This window comes from Nannobrachium achirus, assembly GCF_963921795.1.
Source record: "Nannobrachium achirus genome assembly, chromosome: 6".
Lineage (NCBI taxonomy): Eukaryota > Metazoa > Chordata > Actinopteri > Myctophiformes > Myctophidae > Nannobrachium > Nannobrachium achirus.
The window spans coordinates 53,147,626-53,172,324 of NC_137815.1; the positions used below are offsets into that span (position 1 = coordinate 53,147,626).

A 24,699-nucleotide genomic window follows, 5' to 3' on the forward strand; every position below is an offset into this window, starting at 1 on the left:
AATATTAAGTAAGCAAGAGGCGAACATTGTGAAAATAGCCAATCTACATGCTCACAATGCCTCGCAACGAGCATGTAGATCTGCTATTTTCACAATATTTATCTGTGGAACTGAGTCACATTAAATGTAGTACCTACAATTCCAAGTGCTTGTCAGGGTGGGGGTCAGGGGGTAATCATTCTGTGATAAAAAAAAAAAAACTAAAATAATAATTTGTGTCTGAATGCAGTGTAATTCTTACCTTAACTAAGAAAATAGTTTGAGTCATCATTGTGTGTGTATGTGTGCATATGTGTGTACATGCGTGTGTGTGTGTGTGTGTGTGTGTGGTGTGTGTGTGTGTGTGTGTGTGTGTGTGTGTGTGTGTGTGTGTGTGTGTGTGTGTGTGTGTGTGTGTGTGTGTGTGTGTGCGTGTGTGTGCGTGCATGCGCATATTTATGTACCTTTGTAACATTTATTTAACCAGGAGAGTCACTTTGAGGTTCAAGACCTCATTTACAAGTCGTGTGTGTGTGTGTGTGTGTGTGTGTGTGTGTGTGTGTGTGTGTGCGTGCGTGCGTGCGTGCGTGCGTGCGTGCGTGCGTGTGTGCGTGTGCGTGCGTGTGTGTGTTTTTTTCTAGAGTGAGGAAGACTTCTTTGAAGAGTCAGACTTTGATGACATCAGCATCCACAGTGCCTCTGTGCTTTCTGACACCTCCGGGGCTGCCGCCAAGAAAAAGGCCAGACGCGGGAGAAAAAAAAGGAAAAGTATGTTTACCTCCTCCTCCACTCGTGTCTTTCTCTGGGTACTTCACTTAAATCCCACTGAGATCCTCCATAACCCAACAGTCTGCATAGTGTGAGTAAACAATACAGTGGGTGCTGAGCATGTGCAGTATGTGTTAAGCAATGCACCACAGCTGCGCTGCCCAATGAGCAGCTACACTGTTGCAAAAACAACAGAGTAAAGTAACAAGGTAACATGTACAAAGTACATTACTTAAGTAATGTACTTAAGTACAATTTGGAGTTATTTGTACTTTACTTGAGTATTTCTCAATTTTCAATACTTTTACTTCTACTCCACTACGGTAGGCCTACATCTCGGATGCAAATATTGTACTTTTGCTCCACTATATTTATTTGAAAACTTTAGTTACTTTTAGTTAAAAGCCTTCGCGCGCGTGCAAGACACCAGTCATGTTGCCATACCTTAGCAACAGGCATGATACATTTATTTCAAGAAGTACATTCTATTTTTGGGCTGGATATGGCAGCCTGGAATGGTTGTTTAAGTGCAGCTAAACTTGGCATGTTAGTAAACGTGCCACAATTAACAATAATGCATTGTACCTGTGCAGCTGACCTGCGGAACCTGGGAATATACCATTGTGTCAAGATGGGGAGAATACAAGTGTGGAGAATATAATTATTATACCTTGTTAAAGTGACCATTTTGTAAAATGTTGCATTTGTAGTTATTTTACTGTAATTTAACAACATAATAACCAGCACAGATAGACAAAGAGACATTCATGGATTTTTTTTTTACCTGGGTAGTCATTTTTGAAGTGCCCAGGTAATATGTCTTTTTGAGACATTCATGGATTTACTATATTTAAAAGTAACTTTTATTTCCCCCCCTGGACCCAGGGTATGGCAGCTGCATACCCCTGCCATACCCAATTGACGCCCCTGTGCCTGAGCCTTAGAAATGTGGCCTCTCGTGCAAGAGATCTGCATTCAATTCCTGTGTAGGACATAAAGGTTACGTATGTCAGTTTTGAGTGTGCACGCCAATCTCTCTTCTCCTTTGCCCTTTGCATTGTCCAGAGGAAGATGGCGATGGCTATGAGACGGACCACCAAGACTACTGCGAAGTGTGCCAGCAAGGCGGCGAGATTATCCTGTGTGACACCTGTCCCCGGGCCTATCACTTGGTCTGCCTCGACCCCGAGCTGGAGAAGGCCCCCGAGGGCAAGTGGAGCTGCCCCCACTGCGTGAGTGCGATTTCATTTGAACTATCCCACAGTGAGCTTTCATGCACGCTGATGACCCATTCATATCGAAGATATTATATTATCACTCACACAGCTTGTCCGTGTAAATCCTGTTTCCAGTAACCTGATTATGTTATTATCCTGATTACGGGAAGCCGCGTTCTTATTCCAATTATGGTGAACCAATATGATATCTGGCACAGGCAAGATATTAACTGGGATACCGGGGTAAAGAATGTAGCCATCTTAACCCATTTACTGTAATATCTGTTTTCTGCAATCTGTGTCAGATCAATTTCCATGTTAATATCCTGAATATTCTGTCTGCTCATGTGCACAGGGATATTCATGAGTGGGATATGAAGACGCACATAAACAGCTTATCGCAAATAGGAACTTAGCCAGGATTTGAGCTATTATCTGGATTGTAGAGTGGAAGGAGAACTTCTTACTGCCATGGATTGAGATACTTCTTTGCTTTGAAAAAACTGAAAACAATCCTGTGCTTTGTGTTATGTTATGTATAGTGTTATGTATGATGGAATTGAGATGGAGTAGCAGCAGTATGCTTAATGTTCCTGCTATCAGTGAATTTGAAATATATCAGTATTGTAGGAACTAGGGCCAGATTCAGAGGGCTGAGACCTAGACCTGGGGGCCCTGGTACAGCAGGCTAAAATACTCATCATCAGAGATGGCAAAAACCCTTTCTCTCTTGAAAGTGAGCACTGTATAATTTTTGCTCTTGTAAACAACTGTACAAAGGGCTCATGTTGATTTCATTTTGAGCCCTCGCACCCTCTTGCGCTCACACGTTAATGCTGCTAAGCACGCAGGTGACTTTCATTAAACCCTGGGAGGGCTCACTGCTCATGGCATAGGTTGAACATTATGATCATGCAGTTCACTTCAAGTGTAATGTGGATTTCACACCAATTAATTTGAGAACAGACTGGTAGCCTTGGATTAGAGGCCTTCTTGGCCTCCATGTCTTGTCGATAGACATACTGTAATTTGAATATTTTATTGTCTGTATAGTGCCGCAAAATACTTGGAATTCATCAGTATCACTCCAGTTTTTGGGGCTTTTCTGCCTTTATTTATAGTTTACAATGTAGATAGACTGGGGAATTTCTCCCCAGAATAGGGATGCTGGGGTTCAAGTGGTTTAATGTCAAGTATAACGTTATTTTCAATCTGTCCTAATGGAAACTGATATTCTCTCTGGTTTTCCTCGTGACATAATGTATCTTAGGGGGAAAGATTTACAAATGTACATACCGATAGTTATATGACATACTGTAAATGTAAGGTGCTATAAAGTAACAATGCCGTGAGACAACAGAGTTTGAGAACCCCTGGTATAGTGTGTGTAGTACTTGTAAATGCGAAGGTGTGTAAAAAAAGGCAATAACCACCTCAATCTGGGAATGAACATTTCAGGGGTCAGGTTCTTCTGTCGTCCAGTGTGACTTCTCAGTTGGAATTCCAACCAGGCCAATCAGTATCCTTTGAATAAGATGATGATGATGATGAAGTAAACAGCTCAAGATACGGTAGAATTGATGTTGTTTTTGAGGTGTTTTGAAAAGACTCCCAGGAATAATGAACTGAAATAAAATGGAATTCGTCAGGTGTCAGGCAAATGATTCGCTTGAAAAACTTGAATCTAATTCAGAGATTAAATAAAAAGGCGTGAACTTTACATCTGCATGGGTTACCTGGACCTCCAGGACATCTCTGACCACACATGTGCCGCTCACGGGTCTCTCCCTCAGGAGAAGGAGGGCATCCAGTGGGAGGCGAAGGACGAGGAGGAGGAGGAGGAGGAGCCAGTGGGAGAAGAGGAGGACGACCACATGGAGTTCTGCCGAGTGTGTAAAGACGGAGGGGAGCTGCTGTGTTGTGACACGTGCCCGTCGTCCTACCACATACACTGCCTCAACCCGCCCCTCCCCGAGATACCCAACGGGGAATGGTTGTGTCCGCGCTGCATTGTAAGCAATATTGCTCCTAAAATGTATTGTTCATTCTAGGACTTGTGCAAGTCGACTCGACTTTTTTTTTTTTGCAATCGACTCGACTCAGTAAAAAGTTGAGTTGAAGTCGACTTTATCGTTTGATGACGTCATCACATCACACACGACCCCCCAATTATTTTGATTGACTTAATGTGAAACGTTGTTGTCTCACTCAACTGTAAACAAACCAACATAAAGTTTAAGTGTACAGAGGGTATCTTCACATTTCTAAAGTGCCAATTTAAGAACTTTTTAATACCTCTAAAATGGCAAATTAAACATTGTCCAAATTGTCAAATATATATAGGCAAAAATTGTGAAAATAGCTGATCTACATGCTCACAACGCCTCGCATCGCGAGGCGTTGTGAGCATGTAGATCAGCTATTTTCACAATAGAAAGTATATATATATTTTTTAAACTTCGACTTTCGACTTTCTCTGTGGGAGTCGCCTTGTGTAATGAAGTCGACTGAGTCGACTTGTTGACTTTTTCGTTAATGCCCTAGTTCATTCTAGAGATGATTGCATCTCTGTGATGATAGTATGCATTATGCAAAGGTCTGAAAAATGCCAATAAGCTATTGATGTTTATTGCGACCGAAACGGCACATGCTGACTCCGTCCGTAGTCCGTACGTGTACGTACTACGTAGTACACTTTTTTACGGTATATGGGTTTGCCGCTCTGACATCATGCTCTGGCTTCACTGTGATGTCACACTAACAGAATCCCTTTTATGCCCATATATGGAGTTCCCTGATGTCATCAATATTAAGCCCATATCTAACGGGACTTCATACGGGAATGCCCATATATGGAGGCCACATCGGCCACATACCACACTAACGGAATCCATATATGGCCAAGACAGATGGTCAAGACAGCCCAGGGATCTCCATGTATGGGCATACAAGGGTATGATGTCAGATGTCATAGACATCATAGGACTTTCACATAACGAATAACTGAGTAAGCATGTTTGGGCTCTCACAGCATATCTCCACATACAGTATATGGATCTCCATATATGGGTACCAGGGGTCTCCATAGTAAATGGTCCAATATACATACTGTAACTGGCCAGATGGCCAAGACATGGCGCAACATCGCCCTTTAGGGCGAGGTCGCTTGTCGCCCTGAGGCGTCTTACTAGTTAGAACATAATACAGTTTATTACAACATAAAGTTTTATAAACAAGATGAGTCACCAGTTCAAAATTATGATGGCATCCTTATCAACGTTAGTACAGCATTATCTCAAATTGCTAATAACTAGAAGCTGGGCCGCCCTTCCCAGCGTCTAGTCGGCGACCTGGCCAACTCGGAACAACGTAAATAGGGAATGAATGCCCCGCCCTTTAATGCAAACCCCATTATACCTGTTGTCATAGGACCCGTTTTGACCATCTGTTTGCCTGTGTCCATTTATGCCCATATATGGAGATATCTGTTATCTGTCTGTCTGTCAGCGTCCATTTTATGTCCATATATGGAGATCACTGCAGATATAGTTCTGGGTCCATTTTATGCCCATATATGCCCATATATGGAGATATCTGTCTATTTGCGTCCATTTCACGCCCATATATGGAGATCTCTGAATCTGTCTGTCTGTGTCCCTTTATGCCCGTATATGGAGATCTTTGTGATTCTGCGTAAATTTTATGCCCATATATGCCATTTGCGTCCATTTTATGCCCATTTATGGAGATCTCTGTATCCGTCTGTCTGTGTGTCTGTCTGTGTCCCTTTATGCCGTATGAGATCTCTGAATCTGTCTGTCTGTGTCCCTTTATCCATTTTATGCCCATATATGGGGGCATTCATTTTATGCCCATATATGGAGAACGCGCGTGCCCGTGGGACGAACGGTTCTCATATGGGGGCATTCATTTTATGCCCATATATGGAGAACGCGCGTGCCCGTGGGACGAACGGTTCTCGAGATACGCGGATTACCTACATACATACACACTCACAGAGATTTTTTGTTGACTCATGTGGCGTACGTCTGCCCATATATGCCCATATATGGAGATATCTGTCTATTTGCGTCCATTTCACGCCCATATATGGAGATCTCTGAATCTGTCTGTCTGTGTCCCTTTATCCATTTTATGCCCATATATGGGGGCATTCATTTTATGCCCATATATGGAGAACGCGCGTGCCCGTGGGACGGAACGCGCGTGCCCGTGGGACGAACGGTTCTCGGAGATCTCTGAATCTGTCTGTCTGTGTCCCTTTATCCATTTTATGCCCATATATGGGGGCATTCATTTTATGCCCATATATGGAGAACGCGCGTGCCCGTGGGACGGAACGCGCGTGCCCGTGGGACGAACGGTTCTCATATGGGGGCATTCATTTTATGCCCATATGGAGAACGCGCGTGCCCGTGGGACGAACGGTTCTCGAGATACGTGGATTACCTACATACATACACACTCACAGAGATTTTTTGTTGACTCATGTGGCGTACGTGATGTCAGAGCCTTTTATGAAGTGATGTCACAATGAGTCAGAGCTTTCGCCGATTTCCTCAGAAACAGCCTGATGTCAACAATCAACCCCGCATAAGGAGATTCCGAACGTTTCGCGCCGGTTTGGGAAAACCGCGCGTCGGGTCGGGTCGAGACCCGGCACTGCACTCCGTGCCGTGGCCATATATGGGGGCATTCATTTTATGCCCATATATGGAGAACGCGCGTGCCCGTGGGACGGAACGCGCGTGCCCGTGGGACGAACGGTTCTCGGAGATCTCTGAATCTGTCTGTCTGTGTCCCTTTATCCATTTTATGCCCATATATGGGGGCATTCATTTTATGCCCATATATGGAGAACGCGCGTGCCCGTGGGACGGAACGCGCGTGCCCGTGGGACGAACGGTTCTCATATGGGGGCATTCATTTTATGCCCATATGGAGAACGCGCGTGCCCGTGGGACGAACGGTTCTCGAGATACGTGGATTACCTACATACATACACACTCACAGAGATTTTTTGTTGACTCATGTGGCGTACGTGATGTCAGAGCCTTTTATGAAGTGATGTCACAATGAGTCAGAGCTTTCGCCGATTTCCTCAGAAACAGCCTGATGTCAACAATCAACCCCGCATAAGGAGATTCCGAACGTTTCTCGGAGATCTCTGAATCTGTCTGTCTGTGTCCCTTTATCCATTTTATGCCCATATATGGGGGCATTCATTTTATGCCCATATATGGAGAACGCCCGTGCCCGTGGGACGGAACGCGACGAACGGTTCTCGGAGATCTCTGAATCTGTCTGTCTGTGTCCCTTTATCCATTTTATGCCCATATATGGGGGCATTCATTTTATGCCCATATATGGAGAACGCGCGTGCCCGTGGGACGGAACGCGCGTGCCCGTGGGACGAACGGTTCTCATATGGGGGCATTCATTTTATGCCCATATGGAGAACGCGCGTGCCCGTGGGACGAACGGTTCTCGAGATACGTGGATTACCTACATACATACACACTCACAGAGATTTTTTGTTGACTCATGTGGCGTACGTGATGTCAGAGCCTTTTATGAAGTGATGTCACAATGAGTCAGAGCTTTCGCCGATTTCCTCAGAAACAGCCTGATGTCAACAATCAACCCCGCATAAGGAGATTCCGAACGTTTCGCGCCGGTTTGGGAAAACCGCGCGTCGGGTCGGGTCGAGACCCGGCACTGCACTCCGTGCCGCGGCGGGGAACGCACGCCCATATGGAGAACGCGCGTGCCCGTGGGACGAACGGTTCTCGAGATACGTGGATTACCTACATACATACACATTCACAGAGATTTTTTGTTGACTCATGTGGCGTACGTGATGTCAGAGCCTTTTATGAAGTGATGTCACAATGAGTCAGAGCTTTCGCCGATTTCCTCAGAAACAGCCTGATGTCAACAATCAACCCCGCATAAGGAGATTCCGAACGTTTCGCGCCGGTTTGGGAAAACCGCGCGTCGGGTCGGGTCGAGACCCGGCACTGCACTCCGTGCCGCGGCGGGGAACGCGCGTGCCGAATCTGAAGCCGGTGGGACGAACGGTTCTCGAGATACGCGGATTACAAACACACACACACACACGCAGAGACTTCTCGCATTTATAGATAGATGTAGGAATGTGTATGTACTGTATCTTTTACTGTAGTAGTATTATAGCAGTATTCTCTGAGATATATTGTGAGCTAAACAGTCAAAGCTTTATTACAAAAAATATATATACAGTATTTAGGGAGATGTTTTAAACTTAAAAATAGAAAACACTAATACCAAACATCTAGTAACTACTGGTCTCATACAGTATTTCCAAGCTGACAACATTCAGTAGAGAAGGATTTCTGAAAGTAAAGGAGGAATGTCTCTCATCTCTCATCTCCCTTCCACACACAGTGTCCACCGCTGAAAGGCAAGGTACAGAGGATTTTACATTGGACATGGGGGGAACCCCCGCTGCCAGCTGAGCTGCCTCCCGGCCCCGACGGCGAGCTCCAGGACCCCCTGGTTAAGCCCCCGCTTAAGGGTCACGCGGAGAGGGAGCTCTTTGTCAAGTGGGCCGGCCTCTCCTACTGGCACTGCTCCTGGGTTAGCGAGCTGCAGGTGAGATGTCAGAGTTCAGGTTCCAGTCGTAAATAGATTGTTTCTGGTCCACTTGATCCGTGTGTTCTCCCTGTCAGTTATGGAACTGAAAGAGGGTTTCCAAGTGACAAAGTGTTCCAATGGAATCTCTATTAGCTTGTGGTGTGGAACAACAGATGGAGGGAGTCTCTGCACCCTTTGCAAGCTTTGTCTCCCTGCTGTAGCCAGGTAACATACTGTACATCAAGGCTCTTCAACAGGGGGTCCGGGACCACTAGGGGGTCCTCAGAGTTACTACAGGGGGTCCTCCAAATCTTTGTGTGATAGAAAGGAAAAAAAAAGAAAATCTCCATTATAGCCAGATTCTTAATCAGATTCTGAGAACTTTAGACAAAAATAGCAGATCTACAAGCTCACAACGCCTCGCAGCTTGTAGATCGGCTATTTTCGGCAGAGAGGTTTGGTGACGGGAGAAGTATTGACGGTTCAAATGGTTAACACAAATTGACTTGAATCCAAAATACACTGATGATTGTGCTGTCAAACAATGAAACGATATGGAATCTATGAACAGGTTGTGGGGGTCCCTGCTTCATCTCTCTCTCAACTAAGGGGTCCTTGACCTGAACATGTTGAAGACCCCTGCTGTACATAACAGTGCAGTTGACTAAAAGTTATCGTTCAGCAGTGAGCACACGTCTAATGCATTCATTGAGTTTTGCCAAATAGCCATTTACATGAGTATACAGTAGTAAATTGCTTTAGACCTGAAATAAAGCCAAAAAGCGTACATTTCTGCTTGGCCAATCCTCAGGTTTGAGATATACTGGCCTTAACTACAGTACCTCTTACTCTAACCTTACCTGGCTTTGCAGGCCTGTTCTCTCTTACAGTACATGCACGGCAATTTCTGCTGAATGTTAATTGCTTCAAATATTTTTCACAAAGTCAGGCATAAAAATATACATTTTCAAATTAAACATTCAGATTAAACATTGCTTCCTTATTTTTTAAACAGACATACATAAACACACCCAAAAAGAAAATACATTACAGTGAAAGAGAACAAATATTCCTAAATGTACATTTCTCATAATTGTTTACAACCAAGGCTGCTTTGCATAACAAAGTGTACATTCAAAACCAAATAAAGTAAAATCAACAAAACCCCCTTCCCCCTTCCTCCCTACCATGAAGTGCTGCCCCCAGTTACACACAATGTGGCTGAATGTTAATTGGACAGTACAGAAATCAGAGGGTTCACAGGGGGGGCTGTGCTAGTTTTAAATCCAGCCTGTCAAGATTAAATCTGTGCCAATAAACGTAATCATGTTATTAGCCTTAGCTGTCCCCATTACTGGCACCAACCGCTTTAGGCTCCAGGTGACAATTAATGTTTTATATCTCATTCGTTAACCACTTTTAGAGGGAAAAAAGGGAGGGGGCCATGGTTACCCTGTGGTACAGAATGTGTATCCTTGAATGTAACTTGTTGATATATCGCTTTCTAACTTCTTGAACCTTTTACCTTCTATATCTCAATCTAGGGGTGCAACAGTTAATCAAACTAATCGGTTTAATTGATCTACCTCTTATGACATGCCCTGAATATGGATGCTGGGGTTCAAGTAGTGTTGATTTTGGCAGCAGGTTTTGATTTAGCTTTAGTCTTACTCTTTTGAATAACATTTCATTTAGTTCTGGTCATATTTTAGTTATCTGAAATGTTTTGGTTTTAGTCTATTTTTAGTCAACTAAATATACAGTTGATTTAGTCGACTAAATGTATTTTGGCGGGCCTTGATGGCGTCTCTGATGACTCTTGGTTGCATGCTGAAAATAGGCGATCTACAAGCTCACAACGCGTCGCGCTGTGACCTGTTGTAGATCTGCTATTTTCAGAGCGCAACCAAACATAAAATGACTTACTGTCTTTTAGTTCTACTGGCTCTCTTCTCCACTAGTCCCTCCCTAACATTTTAGTCTAATTTGAATTTGTTTATTTTATTTGTTTTATTTAGTTTTATTTGTTTTTGTCAGTTGTAGTCGACAGAATCAACACTGGACCGTTCAAGTGGTTAATCACCTTACATTCTTTTGGTTGTGTAGCTGGATCTGTACCACACTGTCATGTACCGTAACTACCAGCGTAAGAACGATATGGACGAGCCCCCGCCATACGACTATGGCTCTGGGGAAGAGGAGTTGAACAGCGAGAAGAGGAAGAGCAAAGACCCAGAATACGCCGTTATGGAGGAACGCTTCTACCGCTATGGAATCAAACCAGAATGGATGGTCATCCACAGAATAGTCAACCACAGGTATGAACACACACCCGACTGTATGTGACATGATTATTAATGTTTTAATAATGTTTTCAAAATTGGAGATAGATCAGTGGTTTTCAACCCTTTTCATATCAAGGTCCATTATTACTTGCGCCAGCAGAACGTGCAAGTACTGCGTTCGTGCCGTCTGTTTCTGGCTGTCGGTTTCTGTCCGACAGTACAATGTGGCCAATGAGGGAGCAGCGCTCTCATTGATGTCACCACCAACAAGTGCGACCTGATATAAATAACAAATCGCAAGTTGGCACCTCGACAGAGTGCCAACTTGCCCCACCCACATACAGTACATTCAGACAGCATGCACTCATCACCGATCACTGTAATTAGCCCTATTCACGCCCCGCCCACTCAGCAACTTCCTGGTGCTGAAGTGATTTAATGCAATTTCCGAATAGTAAAGTATAAAATACGGCTAGCATGATCAAGAACACAAGATAGTAAAAGGCACAAAGCATTATAATTTACTTTACCGTTCGAAAAAAGTCCAGCGATTTCTGTCTTAGTTTCCCCTTCAAAGCTGACGTCAGCGCCAGGAAGTTGCTGAGAAATTTGCTGGGGCGTGAATAGGGTCCATTGCGCGCTCTGTTGGCACACAAGTAGACCATATATGGCCACGAACGCACAAGGCGCAAGTTGGTACCTCGACAGAGTGCAGTCTAGTTTATTCTGCCTTTGAGCCACGGACCGCCAATTAATGACATCATTTAGCCCCTCAAACCCCAAACTTTGAATATTTTTATTTTGTTTTCTTTGGATAACATTTTGTCCACAATTCCATGCTGTATTGATGTGGTACCAATAGGATAGATGACAGTCAAACCTTGACCAAAATAACAATTCTTCTATATTCTCTAATTTTGTAGACTTCTTGTAAATCAAGTAATGCAGATGTTTAACAATAACCTAACTCTTGAGGCCGTAAAATGAAACCAAATGGACCCTTATGGGACCATTTAGGTTTTGTTTTACACTCTCTCAAGAGTTAAAGATCTATAAGGGTCCATTTGGTTACCAACTCTTCCATCATTTAGATGGGGACCACCTGGAACCCCCTCAAGGACCACTGGTGGTCCCCGGACCACTGGTTGAAAACCACCGAGATAGAAGATAGCGATGATGTGCTTGGAAACGAGCTGAACCCATCCTTTAATACTTTTGACCATCTCTGTGCTTGTTTTCCCTGTAGTTTTGATAAGGATGGAGAAGCGCATTATCTGATCAAGTGGAGAGACCTGCCGTATGACCAGTGCACCTGGGAGGTGGATGACTTCGATGTCCCAGAATACGACATCCACAAGGCTTGCTACTGGGACCACAGGTCCGGTTCACAGCATCTCGCTTAATTTATGTCTCTTTTCATTGCCGTTTTTTAAGAGGTTGTCAATGACGGGGAGTTTGCACAGGCAGAATGAATGCCCCTGGCTTTGTGCCCAGCAGTAAGGCCGAGGGGGACCGTATAGAGTGATTAATTATCCGGAAGTTAGGTTCACTAATCATAAAATTCAACATACAATAACAGCAATATTTTTCCCCCTATGCTTGTGAGTTCACAGTGAGCCTGAATTCTATTGCAATGTGTCTCTATGGTTCTCAACTCTTTTACTGGACATGCAGTCTACCTCTAGATATCTGTTCCCTTATCCATGCATTATTCTACTCTCCTTTCTTCACTGTTTGTGATCTCTGCCTCTTAGCTTTGCACATTTGCACATGCGCAAACTGAGACAACTAAACTAATACATTATGCCTACTGCTGCTGCACCCCCCACCCCCTCCCACCAACTTATCTGTGATAATAATGCTGTTTATAATATTACAGGGAGCAGATACTGGGGGACGATCAACGCCCCCTGGTGGTGAGGAAAGGAAAGAAAATCAAAGATGACCATCCAAAGAGGGAAATCCCCCCGGACGCTCCCATCATAGATGTAAGTTGACCAGATAATTTAGGGCAGTGATAGATAAGGTCCCTCTTTGAGCTGTAGTGTCTGACACAGTGGGTCGCTATTGCCCGCTACAGGGAACATTTACAATCTGCACCTCTTCACAATTGTTCATTAAATAATTGCATATTTCATAAACACCCTTACACGTGTGTTGCTGGGAGCATTGCCTTGGTATCTAACATATAATTCACCAAATGTCTGAGTGAGTGTCTGAGTGAGTGTCTGAAACAGCGTTTCTCCTCAGTGGCTGGAGCAATTGATCTGAAATCGCATCACCATTAGCATATGAACACACCTGACATAACTGTGAAGCCCGTTTGTCACTTTCACAAATTGGCCTCATGGTGGCGCTATAACAGTCCACTTTACGTTTCGGCCTGTAACTCTTGAACCGTAGGTCGGAACATTAAAATTCTTTTTTCCCTGGATTCCTTGGGTCAATACGCATCTCCCGATATAGGCCCCGCCCATTTGCGTCAGGATAGATTTTCCGCCATTTTGAATTTTCTCCAAAACACACTTTTTGCTCCTTTTCCTACATATTTTCTTCAAATGTCACGAAAATGGGGACACATGATCTCTGAACCCATGCAATGAACATAGTCAAGGGATATTTTGATAGTCCATACCGTTCGTTCGTAACGGGCCTCCAAAGTTAGCGGGAGGGGCCCGTTTTGCAAACAATAGCCATAAATCACAAACAAAACGTCGAGTCAACACTGAATTTCTGCCACAGGTTGCGGGTGGCTTACTCAACGAATCCCCAGAAGCATTTCCAATTCGACCCGTAGAGGGCGTCACAAACGCGCAAAACGTAACCGTTTTGTTCCAAAACGCGTTTTTCAGGCGGACCGACCCTCTCAAAAAGAAACACAGACCACTCTGCGGATGGTCTCACGGTCCAAACCGCTGCACACACACACACACACACACACACACACACACACACACACACACACACACACACACATAGCCATTAAACGAAACGGGTATTTCTTACATTGATGCTCCTACATATTATCATGCAAGTACCAGTTAAAGTTACTTTCCATCCCTCATATACCGTGTGCACAGTGCACATCCCATAACCCACACACTGCACATCATTTCGGAGCTCATATCTTTGAACGGGTAAGGACTAGTTGCTCAATAAATGAACATTTTAGAAACACCCAGCCACTGAACAGCCACAAGGATACTTTGGTTATCCATAGCTGTCCATCTGCTATGGATAACTATCTGAAGCACCATCTGAAGCACTGGCTCCTCCTGTAAAATGGCAGATTGTTAACACAAAAAAAGGGTGCATGGCAATTTACAATTGCAATTCATAATTTAGTCAATTAGCAGACGCTCTTATACAGAGCAATTGACAAGTGAAACTTTCTATCTATGGGTGATACAGTAGAAAACGTTCTCATTGTTCTTCTCTCGTTACCAGCCAACTATTAAGTTTGAACACCAGCCGTGGTACATAAATGCCACAGGGGGCACGCTACATCCGTATCAACTGGAGGGACTGAACTGGCTGAGGTTCTCCTGGGCTCAGGGCACAGACACCATCCTGGCTGATGAAATGGGCCTGGGCAAGACGGTGCAGACAATAGTGTTCCTCTACTCGCTCTACAAGGAGGTGAGGAATGGATGAACACCGACATTGTACTGGCTAGTTTCAGTCGAAACACATCTGAGCGGATATCTAACTCATACCCTGAAGAAGGCAGTAATAGAGCTGCCAAAACATTGTGTCCAGAATAAAACGTTAGCCAGTGTGTGCGGCCACTTTATTGTCTCTTGATCATTTGGATCCTTCGGCCGTGGACCAGCACCAAAGACTTTGGTGTGCGTGGCATTCCTGTGAACATCTAACTTAATCACTACTGTATCTTTGCTGACTGAAAATGTCCAACTGGATAACAGATCTGTCTGTGGGGGACAGTGGCCCTTGTTAATGAGCCATGCTGCATCAGGCGGAAAAACTGTTAAAATATGCTGTTCCCCTGTACTGTATATTCCACATAGCATTAGCAGCGTATATTTCCATACTGTCGTAGGCCTATACCTTTCCTTGTACATTATGCATGCTGTATCTCAAACGGTGTGCCAAGGCACACTGGTGTTAGTCCAGCTGTGCAACACATTATTGCAATATATACAACCAAACAAAAAGTTATGAATTATGTTTTAAGTTGTTATTATATCAGTACTTTGTGCTAATTATTTTCTTAAAGATTTATTTGGGGCGCTTTTTATGCCTTTATTGATAGTTAACTGTAGGTAGACAGGAAATGCACAGAGAGATGGGGTGTGACATGCAGCAAAGGCCATTGGGATCGGAACCCATGACACACTGTCAGGCTACATAGAACCCATGGACCGCTGCACCAGCACCAGGCCATGCACTATTTCTTTTTAAACTATTTCTTTTTAAACAACGCGTCGCAATGCGACACGTTGTGAGCTTGTAAATCTGCTCTTTTCAAACATTTTGTACTTTTTATTTTGGTAATTTAAGTCCATTTTCATGACAACACTTTCATACTTTTACTCAAGTACATTTTGAATTCCTTACTTATACTTGTAACAGTGTTTCTACATTGCAGTATTGATACTTTTACTTACTTGTACTTTTTCCACCTCTGGTTGCTTAGTTACTGTGCCTGTGTTCCCACCCCTGCGTCTCAGGGTCATTCCAAAGGGCCCTTCCTGGTGAGTGCACCCCTGTCCACCATCATCAACTGGGAGAGGGAGTTTGAGATGTGGGCCCCAGACTTCTACGTGCTGACCTATACGGGGGACAAAGACAGCAGGGCCGTCATCAGGGAGAACGAGTTCACTTTTGAAGACCCGCCTGTCAAGACAGGTCGGAAGGTCTTCCGCCTCAAGGTAACTCCTTCTCATCTACAGTGTAGAAATAAAAGCACGTTCTAAACAGCACAACGTGCTATAAACAGTCTTGGTGGAGTAGCATAGTGTAGATTCTACACTATGCTACTCCACCAAGACTGTTTATAGCACGTTGTGCTGTTTAGAACGTGCTTTTATTTCGTTACTTTGATCGTTTAGGGGTGATTTATGCTTGTTTTGGTACTGTTGTCACGTGTCGGAAATAGATGTTGCAGTGTGACATGTCGACATGCGACACAGCACCCAGTTGTGTATAACTTTAGGCATTTCGGCTTTAGGTATTCCTACCGATATCTTACATTTCTTCACGTGTTTGATATACAACACTGAATATAATGCCATATTGCTGTGAATCATTAGCTGTAAAGTCTCAGTTGGATGTTGCGTCATCATGCGTTGTTGATCATCTGCGTTGTTTCCCCTGCAGAAAGACACACCTATCAAGTTTCATGTGCTGCTGACATCGTATGAACTCATCACTATAGATCAAGCCATTCTGGGCTCCATTGGCTGGGCCTGCTTAGTGGTGGATGAGGCCCACAGACTCAAGAACAATCAGTCAAAGGTAACACAGCACAGCAGGGGTCTTCAACGTTTTCAGGCCAAGGACCCCTTTGTTCAGAGAGAGATGAAGCAGGGACCACTACCTTTTCATAGATTCCATATAGTTTGTTTCATTGTTTGACAGCACAATCATCAGTGTATTTTGGTATTTTGTATTCATGTCAATTTGTGTTTTCAGATATTTAACCACTTGAACTGTCAATACATAATAAATTTGATCTTTCACTCTTTTTCCCCTCTATACCAAAGCTCTTTGTCAAAAATACGCAGCGCGAGGCGTTGTGAGCTTGTAGATCTGCTATTCTAGATCTGCTATTTTTGGCTAAAGTTCAGAATAAGGACACTAGGGTTCAAGTGGTTACTATAAAAAAATAAAAAAAAAGTTTCTACCACACAAAGATTTGGAGGACCCCCTATAGTAACTCTGAGGACCCCCTAGGGGTCCCGGAGCCCCTGTTGAAGACCCCTGCAGTACAGCCTTTTAGCAAATCTAGTGTGCAGTATGAGAAGTCACATCAAAGGTTGCTTATTAGAAATTATTTTCCACTCTTTGTTTTCCTCTGTGATTGTGATATTGTTATCACTGTGTGTCCTGTTCAGTTCTTCAGGATTCTCAATGGATATAAGATCTACTATAAGCTACTGCTGACCGGAACCCCTCTGCAAAACAACCTGGAAGAACTGTTCCATTTACTTAACTTCCTCACTCCAGAGCGCTTCAAGTAAGACTCTGACCTCTCATTCTTCCTTATGTCCTCCTCTGTCCCGACTCCCTACACCACCTGGGCTCTGCTATTAGCTAGCTCTGTCCCTGAAACGCATCGGTGCAGTAAAGTATCTCTTTCCTGTGAACACGCCTGAAGTAAGTTTCCATCCTTCTCGTCCTCAACCTCTCCATCCATCTATTCCCCTCTCCCCCTCCGTCCAGATTGTCATATTTTTATCCTTTCATCCCTTGTCATCCCTTTACCTTCACCCAACCATCCAGTCACCCATCCCCTAAATCCAGCAATCCCTCCATCTCACCATCCCCTCATCTCTCTATCCTTCCATCCATCCCCCCATCACATTGGCCTTCCACCTCCCTGTCCCCAGGGCTGTGCTATTAGCCCCTGGCTTCTCCCCGAGGCAGCTGGGAGCTGCACAGTGCTCCTGCCCCCATAATGAAGTGCTCCTGGCTAGGGAGGTGCACCAGTGACTTCACCAGCTCCTCTGCAAGCCTCTAGAGCTACAGTATGAGCTGTTAATGGAGTCATTTTGCTCTCAAGAACAGATTATGCTAATTTGGGTGCTTTAAGATTACATTATAGTGACAAATTGTTCATTTCAAGAGGACTCCTGCACATTAAAAAAAAATAATACACTAAAAAATAGGAGGTGCAAGTCTAGTTAGCACTTAGCATGCATATAGGTCTAAACTGTAAATAAGGGATGGACCTTCCATAAGAAAGGGACTGCACACTCCAGAGAACAGCGATTGACAACTGCATAAAGTTATTTATTAGCTCCTAATAATTAACTTGCAGTAAGGTGTCTATCGCATATACAGTATATATACTAGTAAGACTCCCTAATCGAGAGATAAGCGACCGTTGGTCGCTTATCTCCACAAATATCACAACCTCCACCTCTCACGTCATACGGGTAGCCATAGTTACACCTGGAATGTTGAATCTCCATATATGGAGATAACCTACGCATCACACAAAGTCTGACCTCACCAGCCCATACTTGAGCATGGACGACTTATATCTCCATATACGGAGATGGCCATATATCGAGATACGATGACATCACAGAGTCCACAGCTGATGATGTGGCGTGATGTCATACAATACACAAACAAGCCCTATATAAAGGGGCAATTCTCACCAGGGAAGAGAGCATTGCCTGGAATGTTGAATCTCCATATATGGAGATAACCTACGCATCACACAAAGTCTGACCTCACCAGCCCATACTTGGGCATGGACGACTTATATCTCCATATACGGAGATGGCCATATATGGAGATACGATGACATCACAGAGTCCACAGCTGATGATGTGGCGTGATGTCATACAATAAACAAACAAGCCCTATATACTGATGCGATACGATGACATCACAGAGTCCACAGCTGATGATGTGGCGTGATGTCATACAATAAACAAACAAGCCCTATATACTGATGCGGAGATATGAGCAGGGCAAAGGTGTGACGTGTGACGTGTGACCGACCGACCGACCGACCGACCGACCGACCGACCGACCGACCGACCGACGGACGGCCGGTGGAGGTTTTCATAGTAAACTGCTCCCTGACGGTCGCAACTAGTACCAGTAAGACTCCCTAATCGGGAGATAAGCGACCGTTGGTCGCTTATCTCCTGTCACACTGCTGACATCAGTATGACATCACACCGTACACAAATGACCATTATATAAGACCGGCATTATCTACCGACAGATTAGTAACAAGATGTCAAAATCATTGAAGGTTTACCCTACTAACCAACTGTTTACCCAATTATCAAGACATACGGGCAGTTGACAGTTTGCCATGGTTACTCATTGAAGTTGAATCTCCATATATGGAGCCGATGATGTGATGATGTGGTGATGTGGCGTGATGTCATACAATACCCAAACGAGCCCTACAGTATAAAGGGGCAATTCTTGCCAGGAAAGAAGCATTTCTTCGACTCAGACCTTATCGCCAGGGTTGGCTTATAGCAGCTGTCGGTAGATAATGCCGGTCTTATATACTCATTGAAGTTAAATCTCCATATATGGATATAACCTACGCATCACACTAAGTCTGACCTCACCAGCCCATATTTGGGCATGAGCAACTTATGTCTCCATATATGGAGATATGATGACATCACACAGTCCTGGGATACAATCCCTTTTATGCCCATATATGGATGGAGATCCCTAACAGAATCCCTTTTATGCCCATATATGGAGATCCCTGCTCTGAGTATCTGACCGAATCCCTTTTATGCCCATATATGGAGATCCCTGCTCTGAGTATCTGACATCACTAATCCCTTTTATGCCCATATATGGAGATCCCTAACAGAATCCCTTTTATGCCCATATATGGAGATCCCTGCTCTGAGTATCTGACTGAATCCCTTTTATGCCCATATATGGAGATCCCTGCTCTGAGTAACTGACATCACTAATCCCTTTATGCCCATATATGGAGATCCCTAACAGAATCCCTTTTATGCCCATATATGAAGATCCCTGCTCTGAGTATCTGACATCACTGCGATGTCACCTGTGATGTCACAGTGACACATCACCACAGTATCAGGCGTTACACGTATACATATATACCAGCAACAACTGACTGTTGCCACAGCAACGTACACCAGGGAAGAGAGCATTGCCTGGAATGTTGAATCTCCATATATGGAGATAACCTACGCATCACACAAAGTCTGACCTCACCAGCCCATACTTGGGCATGGACGACTTATATCTCCATATACGGAGATGGCCATATATGGAGATACGATGACATCACAGAGTCCACAGCTGATGATGTGGCGTGATGTCATACAATAAACAAACAAGCCCTATATACTGATGCGGAGATATGAGCAGGGCAAAGGTGTGACGTGTGACCGACCGACCGACCGACCGACCGACGGACGGACGGCCGGTGGAGGTTTTCATAGTAAACTGCTCCCTGACGGTCGCAAAGATGCCTAAGGGGCGAAAAGCGACGTCGCCCTAAAGGGGGTGAGGGCTAACCTATAGACTATATATGTCAGTCTAACCAGTGTGGCTTGTTCTACAGACAGGGATCTCCATATATGGACATAAAAGGGATCGTATGTGGCCAATGTGGCCTCCATATATGGGCATTCCCAAATGAAGTCCTGTTCGGGGAAGCACACTAACAGAATCCCTTTTATAGGTTAGACTGACATGTATATATATTGGGCATTCACAGATATGGGCTTAATATTGATGACATCAGGGATCTCCATATATGGGCATACAAGGGATTCTGTTAGGTTCCCCTGACATCACAAGTGATGTCAGAGTGTGACAGTCAATATACAATAAAAGATCAAACCAAGCTACGATTATGACATTTTACGTGACGATTAATTGTCACTCAAATAATTGCAATTAACGATTTAATTGTGTTTTTGTCGTTGACAATTACATTTCTGTTTGGCTTTTAGGCTTTGAAGTTGCACATGATAGATATGACACATAACCTAAATAGGCCTATACAAAGAAATTACTGACATATTTGACAACTTTAGTGGAAATAGCCGATCTACAAGCTCACAACGTTGTGAGCTTGTAGATTGGCTATTTCCACTATTTTTTTTATATGAACATTTTTCAACATGGAAACGATTATGACGATTAGGAAAAATAATCACGATTATGTCAAATAATTACGATTAGACGATTATGTAATAATTGTGACAGCCCTACCTTGGACCCTTCTATAATAATACTCTTAACTTTGCAAACTGTCTTTCCCGTTGTGTGCGTGACCTGTCCAGTAACCTGGATGGCTTTCTGGAGGAGTTCGCCGACATCTCCAAGGAGGACCAGATCAAGAAGCTCCATGACCTGCTGGGGCCTCACATGCTCAGGAGGCTGAAGGCCGACGTCTTCAAGAACATGCCTGCAAAGACAGAGCTCATCGTCAGAGTGGAGCTGAGCCCCATGCAGAAGTATGTACTGTACATCACTGAGTTACACTGCTGTGTTATTCTTCCAGTGCAGGAGTTTGTACAGAGTTACGCCCTCTGTGGTGTTCCTCACTAGAGCAGTGGTTCTCAACCTGTGCGTCGGGGACCCGACACACATTTCTAAAGTGACAATTTAAGGACTTTTTAATACGTCTAAAATGACAAATTAAACATTGGCCAAATTGTCAAATATTAGAGGCAGAAATTGTGAAAGAAGCCAATCTACATGCTCACAACGCCTTGCGTTGCTAGGCGTTGTGTGCATTTAGATCTGCTAATTGTCTCCACCAGCCGAAGGCATGGGGGAGAGTATGTTTTCCCCTCCGTCCGTCCGTCCGTCAGTGCGTCCGTGCGTCCGTGCGTCCTCGCAGTTTGTGTGCACCTAATCTCAGTCGCCGTTGGCCCGGTCGCTGCCAAAGTGAGCACACACATTCCCTGGATGCCAATCTAGAACCTCTGCCCTAAATTTTTCAAATGGGCCTTTTCTAGCGCCACCTAGTGGCCGATGTTCGCAAAACACATTTCTGTGCACTACTCTTGCAGATTTTGTCCAAAAATCCTACAAATCGGTAGGCAGTATCTCGACAGTCATGTGATCGACACGGATCTGTCCAATTTTGCATATTCCATCCTGATTGGCTAAGATTGGCTTCCAAAGTTTGTAGGATTGAGACGTTTTGAACAAAATGCCTCAAATCCCAAACGCAAAGTCCAATTATCATGAAATCGCGCACACACATTCCCACTAGGTCGAGATAGAAATGCCACTTCAAATTTTTTAAATCAGCCTCATGGTGGCGCTATAACAGGCCGATTTGTGGTTTTACCTATAACTCCACCGATCAGTTTCAAACTTTGTAAGCGCACTCCCGAGAGGCCAAGGAAAAACCCTTTCCCTGCATTTTTCACATCAGCCTTTTATAGCGCCACCAGGAGGCCGACTTGTGTAAAACACAATTATTATTCCTTGAGATTTTATCCAAAAATCATGGAAATCGGTACACAGTATCTCTATAGTCATGTGATCAAGTCTGATCCGTCTGATATTTCATATTCCATCCTAATTGGCTAATATAGGCTTCCAAAGTTTGCAGGATTGCTCCGTTTTTGTACAAAATGCCTCAAATCATCAACGCAGCTTGCGATTACCGTGAAATTTGCCACACATATTCCCACTAGGTCAAGGAACAAATGCTACCTTTTTCACATTGACCTGTTATAGCGCCACCAGCAGGTAGACTTTAGCAAAACACATTTTTGGAACACAATGCTTCAAATCATGCATGCAGCGTCCGATTGCCATGAAAGATCTATGGTGAAGAACATATGCCACCCTTTTTACATTGGCCTATTATACAGTAGCACCACCAGGACGCACGGCCTGGTGGAGACCTGTGCTTGGAAGAGCACTGCTTCTAGTTTCACAATATAACCGTGTTAGACAAATAACTCTTTGTGCTCGTAGGGTGGGGGGTCCCCAGTTGAAATATGATTATTTTGGGGGTCATGGCCTGAAAAGGTTGAGAACCACTGCTCTAGAGTACTAAGTTAAGCTGCTGTTATTTTCCTCTGTACTGTATGTACTGTACAGCGTTGAGTGTAGCAGATGCATCACACACATGTAGGCAGAATACATTTACTGTACAGTTATTACTTACAAACATAGCATTACATACACACAAATGTATTTTATTTGATTCATCATTGAACATTTGTCATTTGTCTTCAGGAGTGACAACTGTAGGAGTTTATATTGAGTGTTAAAATGGGGGCTCCTTTTAAGATTGCAAACAAGATGGGGTCTAATAATGGTGTGGATTCCATGTGGGTTATGTCATATTGAGTATTGACACTATAGCGCCGTATGCTGTGACTTCATGTATAGGCCACTGGCCACGAAAGTAATAGCACAAAAACAAATGCCGCTGATGATTCCAATGGTTTGCGAGATTAGTCACGGACACAAACAGAAAGACAGATACACAAACCCTCTTCTAGACCGCCCCCGTCACATCTCTCCTTTCTCTTCCCTCAGTTTTCTTGTCTGTAAGGAAGTATATCTGGTCATCTCTTATCCTGACTTCCACAGGAAGTATTACAAGTTCATCCTCACACGGAACTTTGAGGCGCTGAACTCCAAGGGCGGGGGGAACCAGGTGTCTCTGCTCAACATCATGATGGACCTGAAGAAATGTTGCAACCACCCCTACCTGTTCCCTGTAGCTGCTGTGGTAAGTATACATCAACCACCACTACCTAACAGCAGGTTAAGACTTTTATGACTGTCATCATACGACTGTCATGTCACAGTTCAGACTGTCATTGGTACTAGCAATTACGCTTGAACACTGTCAGTGGGATATTTCTGACACACCCACATGAACACCACATCCATGGCAGTGGTTTATGCTCACAACACTTGGGAATCTTGGTACTGACAAGCGATTTGATTTGTGAAACTCAAAGAAAACAGCGCTGGGTAGTTATTGGCCATGTACCGGTACATTTTCATCTTACAAATGTTAGTGTATATAATGTATATACGAATATATTATAATATTTCGTTTTAGTTCCTCAGCATTTTAGCAACAATACAAAAATAATACTTCTGTCACTTCTGTCTCTCTTTTTTTTGTTGACTGAAATACTTTCTGTGGTTAACTTGAGCTTAAGGGATTTTCATACCGTATGTCATCTGTAAAGAATCACCTGCATGTAAATGTCTGTAAAGGCTGTTTTTAACCGCACCGATTCGGCCACGATTTCCGCCGAAAAGCGTTGTTGCCGACAGGCTGCCGACCGGGAGCCATCGGTAGCTGGTCGGCAATGAGACGCTTGCCGTCGATAGGGCTGGCGGAACCCGTCGATGAAAAACTGAACTTGCTCAGTCTTTTTGTGGCACATTTTAACTAAATACCATATCTCAACTCTCAATTCCTATACTAATCGACTCCAAAGCAAAGCTAGTAATAGTGCTGTGGTGAGCGAAATCACCGCACCACACCGCACCGAGAGGAAATCTCTCCGGTTGCCAGATTCTGAAAGAGTGAAACAAGAGACCAGGTCTACGAAAACTAGCCCAAAAGTTTCACCACTTTAGCTCTATTACATTAGCTATTTTCTAAAAGAATGTTGAAAGCAAGGCCAATTAAGCAACTACACTTCAGAAACAAGCCCAAACAAAAGCAACCCGCATCTAGAGGCTTTACAGGAAAACAAGACCAAAGTCGCTTATAATGAGCAGACCTGGCAACACTGCCAGAGAGCGCTGCAGTCCTTCGAGATCTCATCTGAAGGCAATGTTCTGTCGCCGGAATTATAAATGCCAATTTTGCCAACTAATGCCAGCAGACTACAACAGACTGGCAGTTTGGAGCCCTTGGAAGTAGTTTGTTTGAAGTCACCTTAAAGAGCCTATCTTTCCCTCTCTTTCTAGGAAGCTCCTGTATTACCCAATGGCTCCTATGATGGCAATCAACTGGTAAAGTCCTCAGGAAAACTCACTTTGCTTCAGAAGATGCTAAATCAACTCAAGAAAGAAGGACACAGAGTTCTCATTTTCTCTCAGGTAAGTTCCAACAATTAAGGATGTGCTTTTTAGTCAGTACAATTTGAAAGTCT

At 44.0% G+C, this 24,699-nt stretch overlaps 1 protein-coding gene across 1 annotated transcript in view; it reads left to right on the forward strand.

The window, feature by feature from the left end:
• The window catches only part of chd5 (chromodomain helicase DNA binding protein 5), a gene marked incomplete at both ends in the record, with an annotated part of 62,927 nt that overhangs the window by 22,519 nt on the left and 15,709 nt on the right, over window positions 1–24,699 (forward strand). The window contains 14 exons of the mRNA XM_080727507.1: window positions 621–747; window positions 1,813–1,979; window positions 3,758–3,976; window positions 8,412–8,618; window positions 10,707–10,918; window positions 12,132–12,263; window positions 12,765–12,873; window positions 14,333–14,524; window positions 15,577–15,777; window positions 16,226–16,363; window positions 16,963–17,084; window positions 20,887–21,060; window positions 23,168–23,309; window positions 24,515–24,646. Coding sequence (XP_080583633.1) covers window positions 621–747; window positions 1,813–1,979; window positions 3,758–3,976; window positions 8,412–8,618; window positions 10,707–10,918; window positions 12,132–12,263; window positions 12,765–12,873; window positions 14,333–14,524; window positions 15,577–15,777; window positions 16,226–16,363; window positions 16,963–17,084; window positions 20,887–21,060; window positions 23,168–23,309; window positions 24,515–24,646 — 2,274 coding nt within the window. The remainder of the gene's footprint in view (window positions 1–620; window positions 748–1,812; window positions 1,980–3,757; window positions 3,977–8,411; window positions 8,619–10,706; window positions 10,919–12,131; window positions 12,264–12,764; window positions 12,874–14,332; window positions 14,525–15,576; window positions 15,778–16,225; window positions 16,364–16,962; window positions 17,085–20,886; window positions 21,061–23,167; window positions 23,310–24,514; window positions 24,647–24,699) is intronic.